The following is a 17,769-nucleotide window of genomic DNA, read 5'->3' as shown; positions in this document are numbered from 1 at the left end:
GACATATGGTTTTGGACACTGAATGAGCTTTGTTGTGCCCACGGAAAAGGTGGGTTTTGGAGGATCGATCAGTGGCTCTCGCAGTGTGAAAAGGGTGTGACTGGTGGGGAGTTATTCGTGTGTCCAACCCTCGCCTGGGTTAATGATTCCACCACAGAAGAACGATCCCCTTTGTTGTGGTCACAGTCGGTGTCTTCCAGAGGATTTCTGCTTTCTGCTGGTTTCTTTGACCTGTCACGGGGTACGTGACAATTTCAATAAGAGATTGATACAGAGCCTATAAAAAGTATTCACCTGCCCCACCCCCCCAGACTCTTTCATGTTTTATTGTTTTACAACATTGAATCACAGTGTTTTTTTGGGCTTTTTTGACACTGATCAACAGAAGAGGCACTTTTTTGTCAAAGTGAAAACAAATTTCTACAAATTGATCTAAATTTTTTACAACGATTAAACACAAAACAATTGATTGCGTAAGTATTCACCGCTTTCAAGTCAGTATTTAGTAGATGCACCTTTGGCAGCAATGACAGCCTTGAGTCTGTGTGAATAGGTTTCTATCAGCTGTGCAACATCTGAAAATTGCAATTTTTCCCCATTCTTTACAAAACTGCTCAAGCTCTGTCAGATTGCATGGGGATTGTGAGTGAACAGCCCTTTTCAAGTCCACTCTGGGACATTAACTTTGTTGTTTTAAAGCCATTCCTGTGTAGCTTTGGCTTTATGCTTGGGGTCATTGCCTTGCTAGAAAACAAATCTTCTCCCAAGTTGCAGTTCTCTTACAGACTGCGTCAGGTTTTCCTCCAGGATATCCCTGTATTTGTTAAATTAATTTTACCCTCTACCTTCACAAGCCTTCCAGTGCCTGCTGCAGTGAAGCATCCCCACAGCGTGATGCAGCCACCACCATGCTTCACGGTAGAGATGGTGTGTTTTTGATGATGTGCAGTGTTTAGTCTGATGGCTAAAAAAAAGCTCAATTTTGGTTTCATCAGACCATAGAACCTTTGTCCAGCTGACTTCAGAATCTCCCACATGCCTTCTGCAAACTCTAGCAAGATTTCGTGCGAGATTTTTTCAACAGTGGCTTTCCCTTTGCCACTCTCCCATGAAGCTGTGACTGGTGAAGCACCCGGGCAACAGTTGTTGTATGTGAGTCTCTCCCATCTCAGCCACTGAAGCTTCTAACTCCTCCAGAGTTGTCATGGGTCTCTTGGTGACCTCCCTCACTAGTCCCCTTCTTGCACGGTCACTCAGTTTCTGAGAACGGCCTGCTCCAGGCAGATTTACAGCTGTGCCATATTCTTTCCATTTCTTGCTGACTGACTTAACTGTCCTCCAAGGGATATTCAGTGACTTGGAAATGTTCTTGTATCCATCTCCTGACTTGTGCTTTACAACAACCTTTTTGCAGAGTTGCTTGGAGTATTATTTTGTCCTCATGGTGTAGTTTTTGCCAGGATACTGTCTCACCAGCAGTTGGACCTTCCAGATACAGGTGTATTTTTAATACAATAAATTGAAACACTTGACTGCACACATGGTGATCTCTATTTAACTAATTCTGTGACTTCTGAAACTAATTGGCTGCACCAGTGATGATTTGGTGTGTCATATTAAAGGGGGTGAATATTTATTCAATCAATTATCTTGTGTTTTATATTTGTAATTAATTCAGATCACTTTGTAGAGATTTGTTTTCAGTTCGACTCAAAAGAGTCTTTTTCTGTTGATCAGTCAAAAAAGCCAAATTAAATCCACTGTGTTCAGTGCTATAAAACAATAAAACATGAAAACTTCCAAGGGAAGTGAATACTTTTTATAGGATAGATAGAATAAATAAGTAGTGTAAAAATTTTACCCCATCCTCCCGCCATCCTACCAGGGATAGGGTTCCTCTTGTCCTCACCTACCACCCCACCAGCCTCCGCGTCTCCAACTCTCCGAAACTTTTGTCACCTCCAACGGGATCTCACCACCAAACACATCTTCCCCCCCCCTCCCCCCCCCCCGCAATTTTCTGCTTTCTGCAGGGCTCGCTCCCTACACAACTCCCTTGTCCATTCATCCCTCCCCACTGGTCTCCCTCCTGGCGCTTATCCCTGCAAGCGGAACAAGTACTACACCTGCCCCTATACCTCCTCCCTCATTACCATTCAGAGCCCCGAACAGTCCTTCCAGGTGAGGCGACACTTCACCTGTGAGTCCGTTGGGGTCATCTACTGTGTTCGGTGCTCCTGGTGTGGCCTCTTGAATATCGGTGAGACACAACGTAGACTGGGAGACCGCTTCGCCGGGGATTTACGCTCCATCCACCAGAACAAGCAGGATCTCCCAGTGGCCACCCATCTTAATTCCACATCCCATTCCCATTCCAATATGTCCATCCTTATCACTGTCGTGATAAGGCCACATGCCGTTTGGAGGAACAACACTTTATATTCCGTTTGGGTAGCCTCCAACCTGATGGCATGAACATCGATTCCTCAAACTTCCAGTAATGCCCCCCTTCACCACTTCCCATCCCCTTGTCCCCCTCTCATGTTATCTTCTTGCCTCCCCATCGCTCCTTCCTTTTTTCTTCCATGGCCCCTGCCCCTTTCACCAATCAATTTCCTAGCTCTTTGCTTCATCCCTCCCCCTCCAAATTTCACCTATCGCCTGGCGTTTCTCTCTCTCCCCTACCCCCACCTTTGAAATCTACTCCTCAGCTTTTTTTCCCCATAGATGCTGCCTGGCCTGCTGAGTTCCTCCAGCATTTTATGTGTGTTGAGTGCAAAAATTTTACCTCCTCCTTCTCACATTAAGCCTTCTAGATTTAGACATCTATACTGGTGGTACCCGACTGTAGGTACTTATCAAATCCTTCCTCTCACATTAAGCCTTCTAGATTTAGACACCTCTACCCGAGGTAACAGAATCTACCAATGCTTGTTTCTCATAATTTTAATTACCTGTCATGTCACCTTCCAGCTTACCTTAATCTGGACCAACACACCCGGCCAATTTATAACTTTTTCATTTATAGATGCCCTACTCTATATAGGTTGAAATTCAAAGGACGATTGGGATTGCTAAATGCACGTTCGAGCTTTTGGGCAAGATACTAAAGAACAACCCAATTTCGATGGGTACGAAACTCAGGGTGTTGCGGTGCCACGTTCATTCCACACTAACATATGGAAATGAGTGTTACACAACATCAAAGCAAATTGAGGGAGGACTTGGAGTTGCAAAAATGTGTTTTTTGAGAAGAATAATGAAAATATCTTAGAAAGGCAGAGTGTTGTGAAAACCTGGAATAAGAAGAGAGCTGATATCATCAATCAGGAAACGGCAGCTGGATTTTCTGGGACATGTACCGGGGAAAGAGAAGCTCGAACATCTTGCAGTGACGGGAAAAAAATCATTGGAAGGAAAGGTCGTGGTTGACAATGCATGACATCCATAATTTACATCACGGGATGGACAGGCAAGAGTTCCGAAGAGCTCATTGGAACTTCTCAGATTAAAGGCCATAATTGCCCACATCATACAACACAGCATATCATGATGATGACTGCAGGACGGATATCATTAAATTAGAGAGGGTACACAGATGATTGAAGAGGATCTTTGCCCCCACCTAAAGTGTAGGATGCTGAGGGAGGACCTTGTACAGATTTATAAAATTATGAAAAACAGAGATATGGTGAATAGTCAAAGTCTTTAGCCCAGGGCAAGGAAGTCCAAAACTTGATAGAGAAAGTAGGGGCAACTTTTTTGCATAATATATAGAACTTTGAACATTATAGCACAGTACAGGCCCTTCAGCCCACGATGTTGTGCTGACCCTTTAACCTACTCTAAACCAATCTAACCCTTCCCTCCTACATAGTCCTCCATTTTTCTATCATCTATCTGCCTGTCTAAGAGTTTCTTAAATACCCTTAATGTAATTGCCTCTACCACCTTCTCTGATAGGGTGTTCCGTGCACCCACCACTCGCTGTGTAAAAAACTTGCTATTGACAGCACATAATTCTCTGTAACTTCCACCATCTCAAACGGGGTTCCACCACCAAGCACATCTCCCCCCCACCGCACTTTCTGCTTTCTGCAGCGATCGGTCAAATGTGAATCCAGAATCCATTCATCCCTCTCAACTGAACTCCCTCCTCGAACAAGTGTCACACCTGCCTCTATACCTTCTCTCCCTTACCACCATTCAGGGCCCCAAATAACCCTTCCAGGTGAGGCAACATTTCACCTGTGAGCCTGTTGCGGTCACCTACTGTATCCTGTGCTCACGCTGTGGTCTCCTGTGTATCAGTGAGACCCGATGTAGACTGAGAGACCTCTTCACTGAGCACCTACAGTCTGACCAATAGAAAAAGTGGGATTTCCCAGTGGCCACCCATTTTCATTCCACTTCCCATTCTTATTCTGGCATGTCAGTCCAAGGCTTCCTCTACTGCTACGATGAGGCCACACTCAGGTTGGAGGAGCAACACCTCATATTCCGTCTGGGTAGCCTCCAACCTGATGGCATGAACAGCAACTTCTCAAATTTCTGGTAATTGCTCCTCCTTTCACCATTTCCCCAGTCCCATTTCCCTCTCACCTTATCTCCTTACCTGCCCATCGCCTCCCTCTGGTGCTCCTCCCCCTTCTCTTTCTATCCCCTTCTACTCTCTCCTATCAGATTTCCTCTTCTCCAGTCCTTTATCTCTTTCACCAGTCAACGTCCCACTTTCTTGCTCTGACTTCTCATCTGTTTTTCCGGTACTGATGAAGGGTCTTGGCCCGGAACATTGACTGTTTACTCTTTTCCATAGATGCTGCCCGGCCTGCTGAGTTCCTCCAGTGTCTGCAGACTTTCTTACTATTGATATCCCCCATATATTTTCCTGTAATCCCCTTGTTTTAGCCATTAACACCCTGTCTAGCCACTCTATCTGTGCCTCTTATCATCTTGTACACCTCTGTTAAGTCTCCTCCCATTCTCCTTCACTCCAAAGAGAAAAACTCCAGTTCACTCATCCTTTCCTCATAAGACATGCTCTCTCATCCAGACAGCATCCTGGTAAATCTCCTATGCACCCTCTCTAAGGGTTCCACAACTGTCCCATATTATGTCTAGCATATACGTTTGTAATGACAATTGGGGAAGCGATAGAGGTGAGTACAGTTATATTTATAAGTCATTTGTACAGCTACAGAGTCAGTAACAGTTCAGAGGAATATGGGTCAAAGAAGGAGAATAGGACTAGCCCGGTTAGGCAATTTTATTGGCATGAAAGTGTTGTCTAAAGGGCCTGTTTCTGTGCTGTATAATGTAAACTCAACCCCTCCATACCAAGCAGCGTCCTTGTGAATTGTTTCTGCACCATCTTTAGTTTAATAATGCCTTTTCTACAGAGCAGTGACCAGAGTTACCCAGAATAGTCCCAGTGAAGCCTAACCATTGTTCTCTACAATTGCAACATGCCATCTCAGCCTCAGTACTCAGTGACACCTTCCTCACCAACTCGTCCACCTGTATTGTGACTTTCAGGAAATGATGTACTTCTACTTCATGGTCGCTCTGTGGCCCTGCTGTCACTATGACTGCCCTGCCCTGGTTTTTCTTCACAGAATGCAGCTCTTCACTTTTATCTGAGTTCTGGTTTTTGTCACAAAATGCATCTCTTCACTCTTATCTGAGTTAAATTCCATCAACCGTTCCCTTATCTCCTTTCAGTTGATCTAAATCTGAGAACTTTCTTCACTGTACTCTATACCACCAAATTTGGTGTCAAAATTGCCAATTATTCCACCTACATTCTTCAAACATAGGATGCTACAGCACAGTACTGGCCCCTCTTGCCGAGACCTTGTTCCAACCTTTTAACCTACTCTAAAATCTATCTAACCCTACCCTCATACATACCCTCCATTTTCCTACCATCCATGTGCCTGCTTAAGAGTCTCTTAAATGCCCCTAGTCAGCTATAAAGAGGGTACAGAGGAAATTTACCAGGATGCTGCCTGGATTAGGGAGCGTGTCTCATGAGGATAGAGTGAGCGAGCTTGGGCTTTTCTCTTTGGAGTGATGGAGGATGAGAAGTGTCCTGACAGAGGCATAAGAGGCATAGATCACATGGACAGCCAGGGACTTTCTTCCCCCAGGGTAGTACGGGGGAGCATGATTTTAAGGTGATTGGAGAATAGAGGGTATGTCAGAGGTAAGTTTTTAACAGAGAGAGTGGCAAGTGAATAGAACACCCTATCAGGGGTGGTGGTAGAGACAGACACTTTGGGGGCTTTTAAGAAACTCTTAGGTAGGCACATGGATGAAAGGAAAATAGAGGACCATGTGGGAGGGAAGGGTTAGATTGATCTTAGAGTAAATTAAGAGGTTGGCACAACATTGTACACCAAAGAGCCTGTACTGTGCTCTAGTGTTCTATGTTCTGTATCCTATGTACACGTTCTGTCCCACGTTTCCACCCCTGTCGGTGAGCAACTTCAAATGCTTATCCAAGAAAGTTTAAGAGTGGAGAGTGTTTCTGCCTCCACTTCCCTTTCAGCCAGCCAATTTCAGAAAACCCACCCCCATTTTGAAAGATAAACCCCCCCTCAATTCTTCCTTAATCCTCTGCCATTTACTTCTCTTGTATCTCCAGCCCACCCTCAACACACTGTAGAACCTCCCCTGACTGAGTGACGACGAGTGGAGGAGGGTGAACTGAAGTTAGCTCCTTATTGGGAACCGGTTGAATGGAAAGTGAGGCAGTCTCGCCTTTGTTTCATGAGCACTGTAAGGTCGACCTCATTTCCTTTTGAAACCAGACAGGTTGTCGCAATGTGTTTCAGTACTCTGTGAGATGACAGGCAAGTTTTGCTACACTTCCTTTCCTTGAGCTATTAAAGCTGCTGTGTTATTGTTGATGCTGGCTATATTTTTGGCACGGTTGTATTTTACGAACGCCCTACATGTGCTTGCTGCTTTGTATGTGCGAGGATTAGGCCTCAAGCCGTGGCGTCGCCTGTTTACAGCTGCCAGGGGAAGGCTTCAGAGCCAGTGTGCTCCACCGGGGGCGCTGTGGAGAGGTGTCAGAGCCAGTGTGCTCCTCCGGAGGTGCTGTGGAGAGGTGTCAGAGCCAGTGTGCTCCTCCGGGGGCGCTGTGGAGAGGTGTCAGAGCCAGTGTGCTCCTCCGGAGGTGCTGTGGAGAGGTGTCAGAGCCAGTGTGCTCCTCCGGGGGCGCTGTGGAGAGGTGTCAGAGCCAGTGTGCTCCACCGGGGGCGCTGTGGAGAGGTGTCAGAGCCAGTGTGCTCCTCCGGAGGTGCTGTGGAGAGGTGTCAGAGCCAGTGTGCTCCTCCGGGGGCGCTGTGGAGAGGTGTCAGAGCCAGTGTGCTCCACCGGGGGCGCTGTGGAGAGGCTTCAGAGCCAGTGTGCTCCTCTGGAGGTGCTGTGGAGAGGTGTCAGAGCCAGTGTGCTCCTCCGGGGGCTCTGTGGAGAGGTGTCAGAGCCAGTGTGCTCCACCGGGGGCGCTGTGGAGAGGTGTCAGAGCCAGTGTGCTCCTCCGGGGGCGCTGTGGAGAGGTGTCAGAGCCAGTGTGCTCCACCAGGGGTGCTGTGGAGAGGTGTCAGAGCCAGTGTGCTCCTCCAGGGGTGCTGTGGAGAGGTGTCAGAGCCAGTGTGCTCCTCCGGGGGCGCTGTGGAGAGGTGTCAGAGCCAGTGTGCTCCTCCGGGGGCGCTGTGGAGAGGTGTCAGAGCCAGTGTGCTCCACCGGGGCCGCTGTGGAGAGGCTTCAGAGCCAGTATGCTCCACCAGAGGCGCTGTGGAGAGGCTTCAGAGCCAGTATGCTCCACCGGGGGCGCTGTGGAGAGGTGTCAGAGCCAGTGTGCTCCACCGGGGGCGCTGTGGAGAGGTGTCAGAGCCAGTGTGCTCCACCGGGGGCGCTGTGGAGAGGTGTCAGAGTCAGTGTGCTCCACCGGGGGCGCTGTGGAGAGGCTTCAGAGCCAGTGTGCTCCTCCGGGGGCGCTGTGGAGAGGTGTCAGAGCCAGTGTGCTCCTCCGGGGGTGCTGTGGAGAGGTGTCAGAGCCAGTGTGCTCCACCGGGGGCGCTGTGGAGAGGCTTCAGAGCCAGTGTGCTCCTCCGGGGGTGCTGTGGAGAGGTGTCAGAGCCAGTGTGCTCCACCGGGGGCGCTGTGGAGAGGCTTCAGAGCCAGTGTGCTCCTCTGGAGGTGCTGTGGAGAGGTGTCAGAGCCAGTGTGCTCCTCCGGGGGCGCTGTGGAGAGGTGTCAGAGCCAGTGTGCTCCACCGGGGGCGCTGTAGAGAGGTGTCAGAGCCAGTGTGCTCCACCGGGGGCGCTGTGGAGAGGTGTCAGAGCCAGTATGCTCCACCGGGGGCGCTGTGGAGAGGTGTCAGAGCCAGTGTGCTCCACCGGAGGTGCTGTGGAGAGGCTTCAGAGCCAGTGTGCTCCTCCGGGGGCGCTGTGGAGAGACGTCAGAGCCAGTGTGCTCCACCGGGGGTGCTGCAGAGAGGTGTCAGAGCTGCAGCACTCCACCGGGGGCGCTGTGGAAATGTGTCAGAGCCGGTGTGCTCCACCGGGGGCACTGTGGAGAGACTTCAGAGCCAGTGCCCTCCACTGGGGCCACTGTAGAGAAGTCGTCAGAGCCAGTGTGCTCCACTGGGGGCGCTGTGGAGAGGCATCAGAGCCAGTGCCCTCCACCGGGGGTGCTGTGTCACAGCGTTCTAGTTGAAGTCGGTACTTCCTCCTGCGTTCGCTCAGCAGAAGACAAGCTCTATTGTGGTTGACTGCAGTTTCTGCATTGGTGGCTTGAGTCTGGACTTTTTTATTGTGTGGCTGTATCTCACTGACACCTGTATGTGTTTACTATCTTGTACGGGCTGTGTGTGATTGTTGGCACTGTTTTCTGCACCTTGGCCCCGGAGTAACGCTGTTTTGTTGGGCTGTATTCATGGGTGTTTATGTATGGCTGAATGACAATTAAACTTGAATTGAGCTGAATTGGTGTTGATCTGCTGGACGTGTTTGCAGGCTACGTTGGTGCCAGAATACAAGGCAACATTTGTGGGCTGCCCCCAGCACATCCTCGGGTTGTTAAAGTAAACGACGCATTTCACTCTGTGTTTCACTGTGCATATGATAAATTAATGAATCTGAATCTGAACGTGTAGGTACATGTATTCACTCCATTGACAGCTCTTAACTTGAATTATCAACTTTCCATTTTCCTCCACAGATGCTGCTAGGCCCACAGATTTCCTGACTGTTTTTTCACTGCAAATTCATAAGACATTGGAGCAGAATCAGGCTATTCAGCCCATTGAGTTTCCTCTGCCGTTTCATCCTGGCTGATTTATTATCCCGGTCAACCCCTTTGCTGCCTTCTCCTCATAACCTTTGACACCCTGACTAATCAAGAACCTATCAACCTCTACTTTAAATATACCCAATGAGTTGGCCTCTATAGCCGTTTCTGGCAATGAATTCCATAGGTTCAACACTCTGCTTTAAAAGGATGTCATATTGTTGGTTGCTACAGAGAACATAGAAATCTACAGCACATTACAGGCCCTTCGGCCCACAGTGTTGTGCTGACCATGAAACCATAGAACATTACAACACAGATACAGGCCTTTTGGCCCTTCTTAGCTGTGTTGAACCATTTTTCTGCCTAGTCCCACTGACCTGCACCTGGACCATATCCCTCCATACACCTCTCATCCATGTACCTGTCCAAGATTTTCTTAAATGTTAAAGGTGAGCCCTCATTTACCACTTCATCTGGCAGCTCATGCCACACTCCCACCACTCTCTGTGTGAAGAAGCCCCCCCCCCAATGTTCCCTTTAAACTTTTCCGCCTTCACCCTTAACCCATGTCCTCTGCTTTTTTTCTCCCCTAACCTCAGTGGAAAAAGCCTGCTTGTATTCACTCTATCTATACCCATCATAATTTTATACACCTCTATCAAATCTCCCCTCATTCTTCTACACTCCAGGGAATAAAGTCCTAATCTATTCAACCTTTCTCTGTAACTCAGTTTCTCACGTCCCTACTCCAGAAACCTACTCTAGAAGCTGCCTAGAATTTCCCTACTGCATAGCCCTCTATTTATCTAAACTCCATGTACCTATCTAAGAGTCTCTTAAAATACCCCATTGTATCAGCCTCCACCACTGTCGCTGGCAGTACATTCTACACACCCACCGATCTCTGTGTAAAAACTTACCTCTTAAATTCCCCTAAAAAGCACCTTAAAACTATGTTCCCTTGCGTTAGCCATTTCAGCCCTGGGAAAAAGCCTCTGACTATCCACACAATCAATGCCTCTCATTATCTTGTACACCTCTATCAGGTTACCTCTCATCCTCTGTTGCTCCAAGGAGAAAAGGCCGAGTTCACTCAACCTATTCTCATAAGGCATGCTCCCCAATAGTTTCCACATCCTTCTTGTAGTGAGGTGACCAGAACTGAACACAGTACTTAAGGTGGGGTCTAACTAAGGTCTTATATAGCTGTAACATTACCTCACGGCTCTTGAACTCAATCCTATGGTTGATGAAGGCCAAGACACCATACGCCTTCTTAAAAACACTGTCAACCTGCACAGCAGCTTTGAATGTCCTATGGACATGGACCTCAAGATCTCGCTGATTCTCCACACTGCCAGGGGTCTTACTATTAATATTATATCCTGTCTTCAAATTGGACCTACCAAAATGAGCCACCTCACACTTATCTGGGTTGAACCCCATCTGCCACTTCTCAGTCCAGTTTGCATCCTATTGATGTTGTGCTGTAACCTCTGACAGCCCTCCACACTATCCACAACACCCCCAACTTTTGTGTCTTGTCATCAGCAAACTTACTAATCCATTGTCCTACTTCCTCATCCAGGTCATCTATAAAAATCACAAAGAAGAGGAGTTCCAGAACAGATCCCTGTGGAACACCACTGGTCACTGACCTCCATGCAGAATATGACCCATCTACAACCACCCAATGACTCTGTGGCAAGCCAATTCTGGATTCACAAAGCAATGTCTCCTTGGATCCCATGCCTCCTTACTTTCTCAATAAGCCTTGCATGGGGTATCTTATCAAATGCCTTACTGAAATCCATATAAACTACATCCACTGCTCTACCTTCATCAATGTGTTTGTTTACATCCTCAAAGAATTCAATCAGGTACATAAGGCACAACCTGCCCTTGACAAAGCCATGCTGACTATCCCTAATCAGATTATGTCTCTCCAACTGATCATAAATCCTGCCTCTCAGGATCTTCTCCAACAACTTCCCCACCACAGAAGTAAGACTCACTTGTCAATAATTTCCTGGGCTATCTCTACTCCCTTTCTTGAACAAGGGAACAACGTTTACAAGCTTCCAATCCTCTGGTACTTCTCCCGTCCCTACTGATGATACAAAGATCATCGCCAGAGGCTCAGGAATCTCCTCTATCGCTTCCCACAGTAGCCTGGGGTACATCTTGTCTGGTTCCAGCGACTTATCTAACTTAATACCTTTCAAAAGATCCAGCACATCCTCTTTCTTAATGTCTATACACGCAAGTATTTTAATCCACTGTAAGTCATCCCCACAACTGCCAAGGTCCTTTTCACTGGTGAATACTGAAGCAAAGTATTCATTGAGTACCTTCGCTACCTCCTCCGGCTCCATGCACGTGTTTCCACTCTTCTCCTGATTGGTCCTATTCTCACACAGCTCATCCTCTTGCTCTTCACATACTTGTAGAATGCCTTGGGGATTTCCTTAATCCTGCTCACCAAGACCTTCTCATGGCCCCTTCTAGCTCTCCTAATTTCATTTTAGAGATCCTTCCTAGCAGCCTTGTAATTTTCTAGAGCTCTAACAGTACCTAGTTTCTTGAACTTTTCATAAGCTTTTCTTTTCTTCTTAACTAGATTTTTTTTACATCCTTTGTACACCATGGTTCTTTATCCCTACCATCCTTTCCCTGCCTCAATTGAACATACCTATGCAGAACTCCATGCAAATGTTCCCTGAACATTTGTAATATTTCTACTGTGCATTTCCCTGAGAACATCTGTTCCCAATTTATGTTCCCAAGTTCCTGCCCAACAGCATCATATTTCCCCCTAACCCAGTTAAATGTTTTCCCAAATTGTCTGCTCCCATTCCTCTCCAGCGCTATGGTAAAGGAGATAGAGTTGTGATCACTACCTCCAAAAAGCTCTCCTACTGAGAGATCTGACACCTGACCAGGTTCATTTCCCAATACCAGATCAAGTACAGCCTCTCCTCTAGTTGGCATATCTACATATTGTGTCAAGAAACAATAGACAATAGACAATAGGTGCAGAAGTAGACCATTCGGCCCTTCGAGCCTGCACTGCCATTTTGAGATTATGGCTGATCAATTCCTATCAATACCCGGTTCCTGCCTTGTCCCCATATCCCTTGATTCCCCTATCCATAAGATACCTATCTAGCTCCTTCTTGAAAGCATCCAGAGAATTGGCCTCCACTACCTTCCGAGGCAGTGCATTCCAGACCCCCACAACTCTCTGGGAGAAGAAGTTTTTCCTTAACTCTGTCCTAAATGACCTACCCCTTATTCTCAAACCATGCCCTCTGGTACTGGACTCTCCCAGCATCTGGAACATATTTCCTGCCTCTATCTTGTCCAATCCCTTAATAATCTTATATGTTTCAATCAGATCCCCTCTCAATCTCCTTAATTCCAGCGTGTACAAGCCCAGTCTCTCTAACCTCTCTGCGTAAGACAGTCCAGACATCCCAGGAATTAACCTCGTGAATCTACGCTGCACTTCCTCTACAGCCAGGATGTCCTTCCTTAACCCTGGAGACCAAAACTGTACACAATACTCCAGGTGTAGTCTCACCAGGGCTCTGTACAAATGCAAGAGGATTTCCTTGCTCTTGTACTCAATTCCCTTTGTAATAAAGGCCAACATTCCATTAGCCTTCTTCACTGCCTGCTGCACTTGCTCATTCACCTTCAGTGACTGATGAACAAGGACTCCGAGATCTCTTTGTATTACTCCCTTACCCAACTCTATACCGTTCAGATAATAATCTGCCTTCCTGTTCTTACTCCCAAAGTGGATAACCTCACACTTATTCACATTAAACGCCATCTGCCAAGTATCTGCCCACTCACCCAGCCTATCCAAGTCACCCTGAATTCTCCTAACATCCTCATCACATGTCACACTGCCACCCAGCTTAGTATCATCAGCAAATTTGCTGATGTTATTTTCTATGCCTTCATCCAAGTCGTTAACATAAATGGTAAACAGCTGTGGTCCCAAAACCAAGCCCTGTGGCACCCCACTAGTCACCACCTGCCATTCCGAGAAACACCCATTCACCGCTACCCTTTGCTTTCTATCTGCCAACCAGTTTTCTATCCATGTCAATGTCTTCCCCCCGATGCCCTGAGCTTTGATTTTACCCACCAATCTTCTATGTGGATGCAACCCATCAACCAGCCCACTCTGGTTGCCCCCTGAGGGGTTTCAATGAATAGAACAGTACTCAATAAACAATCCTTCTCCAAGAGACAAGAGCAGTAATCAGTGGTTCTGTTCCGCTTTTGTTAGGAGGAGACATTCCACGTTGTGTATCTCTGAGTTGTCTCTCTCTCATTAACTGACATGGGCTGTTTATCAATAACAACTGTCTTGGCAGCTTTCCTGTGTCTCTCTCATCTCCCTTGATAACAGCATCGGAATAGTAGCGATTTGCGATTCTCCAAAAAGGGGGGGGGGGCATTGGCGATTCTGTACCCTTCTGCCCATCAGAGTTGTTCATCATTCGTAACACTAGTAAATGACATTCATTCATCAATTAAAATAGCAGACTGAGTTTTTAATGCTCAAAAATATCAAGGAGAGTTGAAGATGCAGTCAGAGGTCATGTCAATCCAAAAGGCAGTACAACCAACATGAATTGATCACTATACTAACAGATTCAATTACTAAAAATAATAAGATATGAGCTTAAATAGAAATGTCTTGCTTTAATGAGTCACAACAAAGTAAAAAGATCACTAGGGAGATTTCTTTTGCACAAAAGGACACAGTGGCAAGGAGATTAGGGTAAAACAGATAGATCTAATAGGCCTTCTCAAATTTCTACTTGTTGACAAATTAAGTGCTTCATCAGACAACCAAAACTGAACTTCAGGAGTACAGCAATAAACCCTGATGCTAAGACGATTTGAGTTTCTCTGCAACAGGCTTCCAGTTATTCATTCCACCAAACACAAGGACACATCCATCACACTTGTCAGCCATGCTGTCAATAATGTTGTATCCTCGTACCGGAATGGCACATAGAGCCAACCATACACAATGCACTGAACATCACTTAATATAAAACAAACTACTGAACATTAAAACCATAGTCTTTAAATATGTAAGCATTATCTATCAAGCTCCCTAATCACTAGCCAAACCAAACATAATGCATTATGATATACACTCAATGTATTTCAACAATGCAAATATCTAATTATCCAATCATGTGGCAGCAACTCAATGCATAAAAGCATGCAGACATGGCCAAGAAGTTCAGATGGTGTTTAGATCAAACAGCAGGTTGAGAAAAAATGATCTAACTGACTTAGACTAGTGGTCACCAACCAACCTTCCTGAATACACCTAACAAACTCCACCCCATCTAAACCCCTTGCTCTAAGGAGGTACCAGTCAATATTAGGAAAGTTAAAATCACCCAACACAACAACCCTATTATTATTGTACCATTCTAGAATCTGTCTCCCTATCTGCTCCTCGATGTCTCTGTTACTCTTGGGGGGGGGGGGGGTCTAGAAAAACACCCAGTATTGTCCCCTCCCTGGTTCTGACTTCCACCCACAATGACTCAGTAGACAATCCTCCGTGACTTCCTCCTTTTCTGCAGCCGTGACACTATCTCTGATCAGCAGTGCCACGACCCCACCTCTTTTGCCTCCCTCTCTGTCCTTTTTGAAACACCTAAAGCCTGGCACCCTCAGCAGCCATTCCTGCCCCTGAGACATCCAAGTCTCTGTAATGGCCACAAAATCACAGTGTTGTATTCTGTGTTGCAATATGTATTGCATTGTACTGTTGCCACAAAAAAAATCATAGAATCATAGAAAAGTACAGCACATCAAAAAATCAGGCCCTTCAGCCCATCAAGTCTGTGCCAAACCATTTAAACGACCTACTCCCATTGACCTGCTCTGGGACCATAGCCCTCCATACCCCTATCATCCCTCATATGACATATGTGAGTGATGATAAACCTGATTCTATCTCGGGTCTCTATTGTGGACTGAGCGTGGGAAAGGGGCAGGGAGAGGGGAAATCATGGTTGGGGAAAGAAGGGAGGAGGGAAGCACCAGAGAGACATTCTGTAATGATCAATAAACCAATGGCTTGGAATCAAATAACCCTACCTGGTGTCTCAGGGCTGGGTGTGTCTGCACCCTTAGCATTCGTTCTGCTTTTTGTCCCACTCCCCTCCTGTGGAGTTCCACCCTCGCCATTCCCATCGCCCAGATTTACAAAGTTGCTCTCTGCTCCACTTTGACAAGTACAGTCCTGTGCAAAATTCTGAAACACCCTAGCTATGTATGCACCTAAAACTTCTACACTGTTCTGTGCATGTGATGAATCTGAACTCTGATATGTCAGTGATTAAAAGAAACAAATCTGATTCTGTTACCTACGTCCACCTTCACACCCAGCAGCACATTCCAGGAACCTACCACTGTCTGTGTAAACACGTTCTCCTTAGCTAAGGGGGGGGGGGGCAAGTTTACCTCAAAGTCGAGTGGCATAGATCAGGGACTCCCAACCAGGGGTCCATGGAACCCCTGCCATTGATGGACTACAGTGATTATGGGATGCGGAGGGTTTGCTGAAAAATGATGTGTGCTCATTGAAGATGAGAATCAATCACAAACACAAGAGGTTCTGCAGATGCTGGAAACACACACAAAATGCTGGAGGAACTCAGCAGGTCAGGCAGCATCTACGGAAAGGAACAAACGGTTGACGTTCAAGCTGAGACCCTTCTTCAAGACTGAGAAGGAAGGGGGGAGATGCCCCTGAAAAGGGAGAGGGGAGGGGAAGGAGGATAGCTAGAAGGTGATTGAAGACAGGTGGGTGGGAAAGGTAAAGGGCTGGAGAGGAGAGAATCTGATAGGAGTGGAGAGTGGCCAATAGGAGAAGGGGAAGGAGGAGGGGACCCAGGCAGAGGGGATAGACAGGGTGAGAAGAAGTGAAAGGTAAGAGTTGAGAATAGATGAATTGGTGGGGGGGGGGGGAATTTGTTCACCAGGTGGAGAAATTGATATTCATGCCATCAACTTGGAGGTGGCCCAGACGGAATATAGGGCGTTGCTCCTCCACCCTGAGGGTGGCCTCATCTTGGCACAAGAGGAGGCCATGGACCAACACATTGGAATGGAACGGGAACGGAAATTAAAATGTTTAGTCACTGGGAAGTCCCGTTTGCAGTGGATGTTGTGGGGGTGTTTGTGAAGCAGTCCCTCAACCTACAAAGGTTCTCACCAATGTAGAGGAACCAATGAGAAGTTATCTTCATTGAAGAGTAGAGGACTATGTTTTTATTTCCCTTGGCTGTTGATCAAAGCCGCAGAGGGGAGTGGACACTACAGAGGGAGACAGCGAGAGCCTCCCACAACTCTCGTCGGAGAAAGGAGGACATCAACAGAGACACAAAACTGTGTCTGGACCGACTGAATAGAGAAATAGACTAAAGAACTCCCGCTGTGACTACTGTCTGTATTTGCCCGGGCCATGTTGATAGTTAATTGATAAACAAGTCCCCGATGTTTCCCTGACACCCAGGCACACATCTGTCTTGTTCAGATCCATTGTTTCACCCGAAAAGTACTGGGACTTTTTTCACAGCTCACTGACAACCGTGCAGTGGCGCTGAGGATGTGGTTTGGGCAGCACGAACACGAAGCGAGACCGTGGCCTCCTTCCGCCCGCTTACCTTGAACACTTTGCCGAAGGCTCCATCTCCCAGCTCCCCGACGATCTTCCACACAGCCTCGGGGTCCACGTCCCTCTTCACACGCTCGTACTGCCTCGTCTTCTTCTTCTCCGGACCCAACTTGAAGCGCTTCATGAAGCTGAAGAAAGACATTTGGTCCCGCGGGCCAGAGCCCAGATCACTCCGAGCGAAGGATGAAAGCGAGGAGAAAGATTTTAATAACAACTAAGGCCGTTTGAGAGATACATCACAGGCGGGCGCACCAACCCCATTGAGCGAAACTTTACACTGTGCTGGCCAAGGGTCTCTCTAACTTCAGCAAGTCTAGCTGCAACCAGACATGCTCGGAGAAAACGCCATCAAACAAACAAAACAATAAACCCTAAACCGATTTCCAGCCGGCGTTAACAGCGAAATGTCATCTCTAGGTCTTAGCTGCGTGGCTTGCACGCTCGTATTTTCTGCAACTGCAGACTGCGGCCGGAAGAGATTAACTCATATTAACATCTAGAGTAATTAGCGATGTTCATCCGAGGGACTGCTCCCCTCCGCCCCCGTCCCAATGCATTTCCGTGGCCCCCAATTCCAACTCTCTTACACTCAAGGCAAGCTGGCGATAACCCACCAGATATAATTTAACGATAACAACGGGTCTGAGAGTCTTCTCTCTCCCTCCCCCCCTCCCCCTTAGGAGAGTTGTGTCGCAATTACAGCCCCGCGGGTGCTGCGGTTAGTATATTGGTGAAAG

The 17,769-nt window shown here is 47.2% G+C and overlaps 1 protein-coding gene across 1 annotated transcript in view; it reads right to left on the bottom strand.

Moving 5' to 3' along the window:
* Window positions 1-17,566, bottom strand: part of LOC140735825 (STE20-like serine/threonine-protein kinase) — an 82,196-nt gene extending 64,630 nt beyond the window's left edge. The window contains exon 1 of the mRNA XM_073061339.1: window positions 17,022-17,566. Within this exon, the coding sequence (XP_072917440.1) occupies window positions 17,022-17,174 (153 nt within the window). The 5' untranslated portion in view covers window positions 17,175-17,566. The remainder of the gene's footprint in view (window positions 1-17,021) is intronic.
* Between the last annotated feature and the right edge of the window lie 203 nt (window positions 17,567-17,769).

Source organism: Hemitrygon akajei, chromosome 1, assembly GCF_048418815.1.
Source record: "Hemitrygon akajei chromosome 1, sHemAka1.3, whole genome shotgun sequence".
NCBI classification, from domain to species: domain Eukaryota; kingdom Metazoa; phylum Chordata; class Chondrichthyes; order Myliobatiformes; family Dasyatidae; genus Hemitrygon; species Hemitrygon akajei.
The sequence above is the reverse complement of the archived record's forward strand: the minus strand, read 5'-3'. Positions and strand labels throughout refer to the sequence as shown.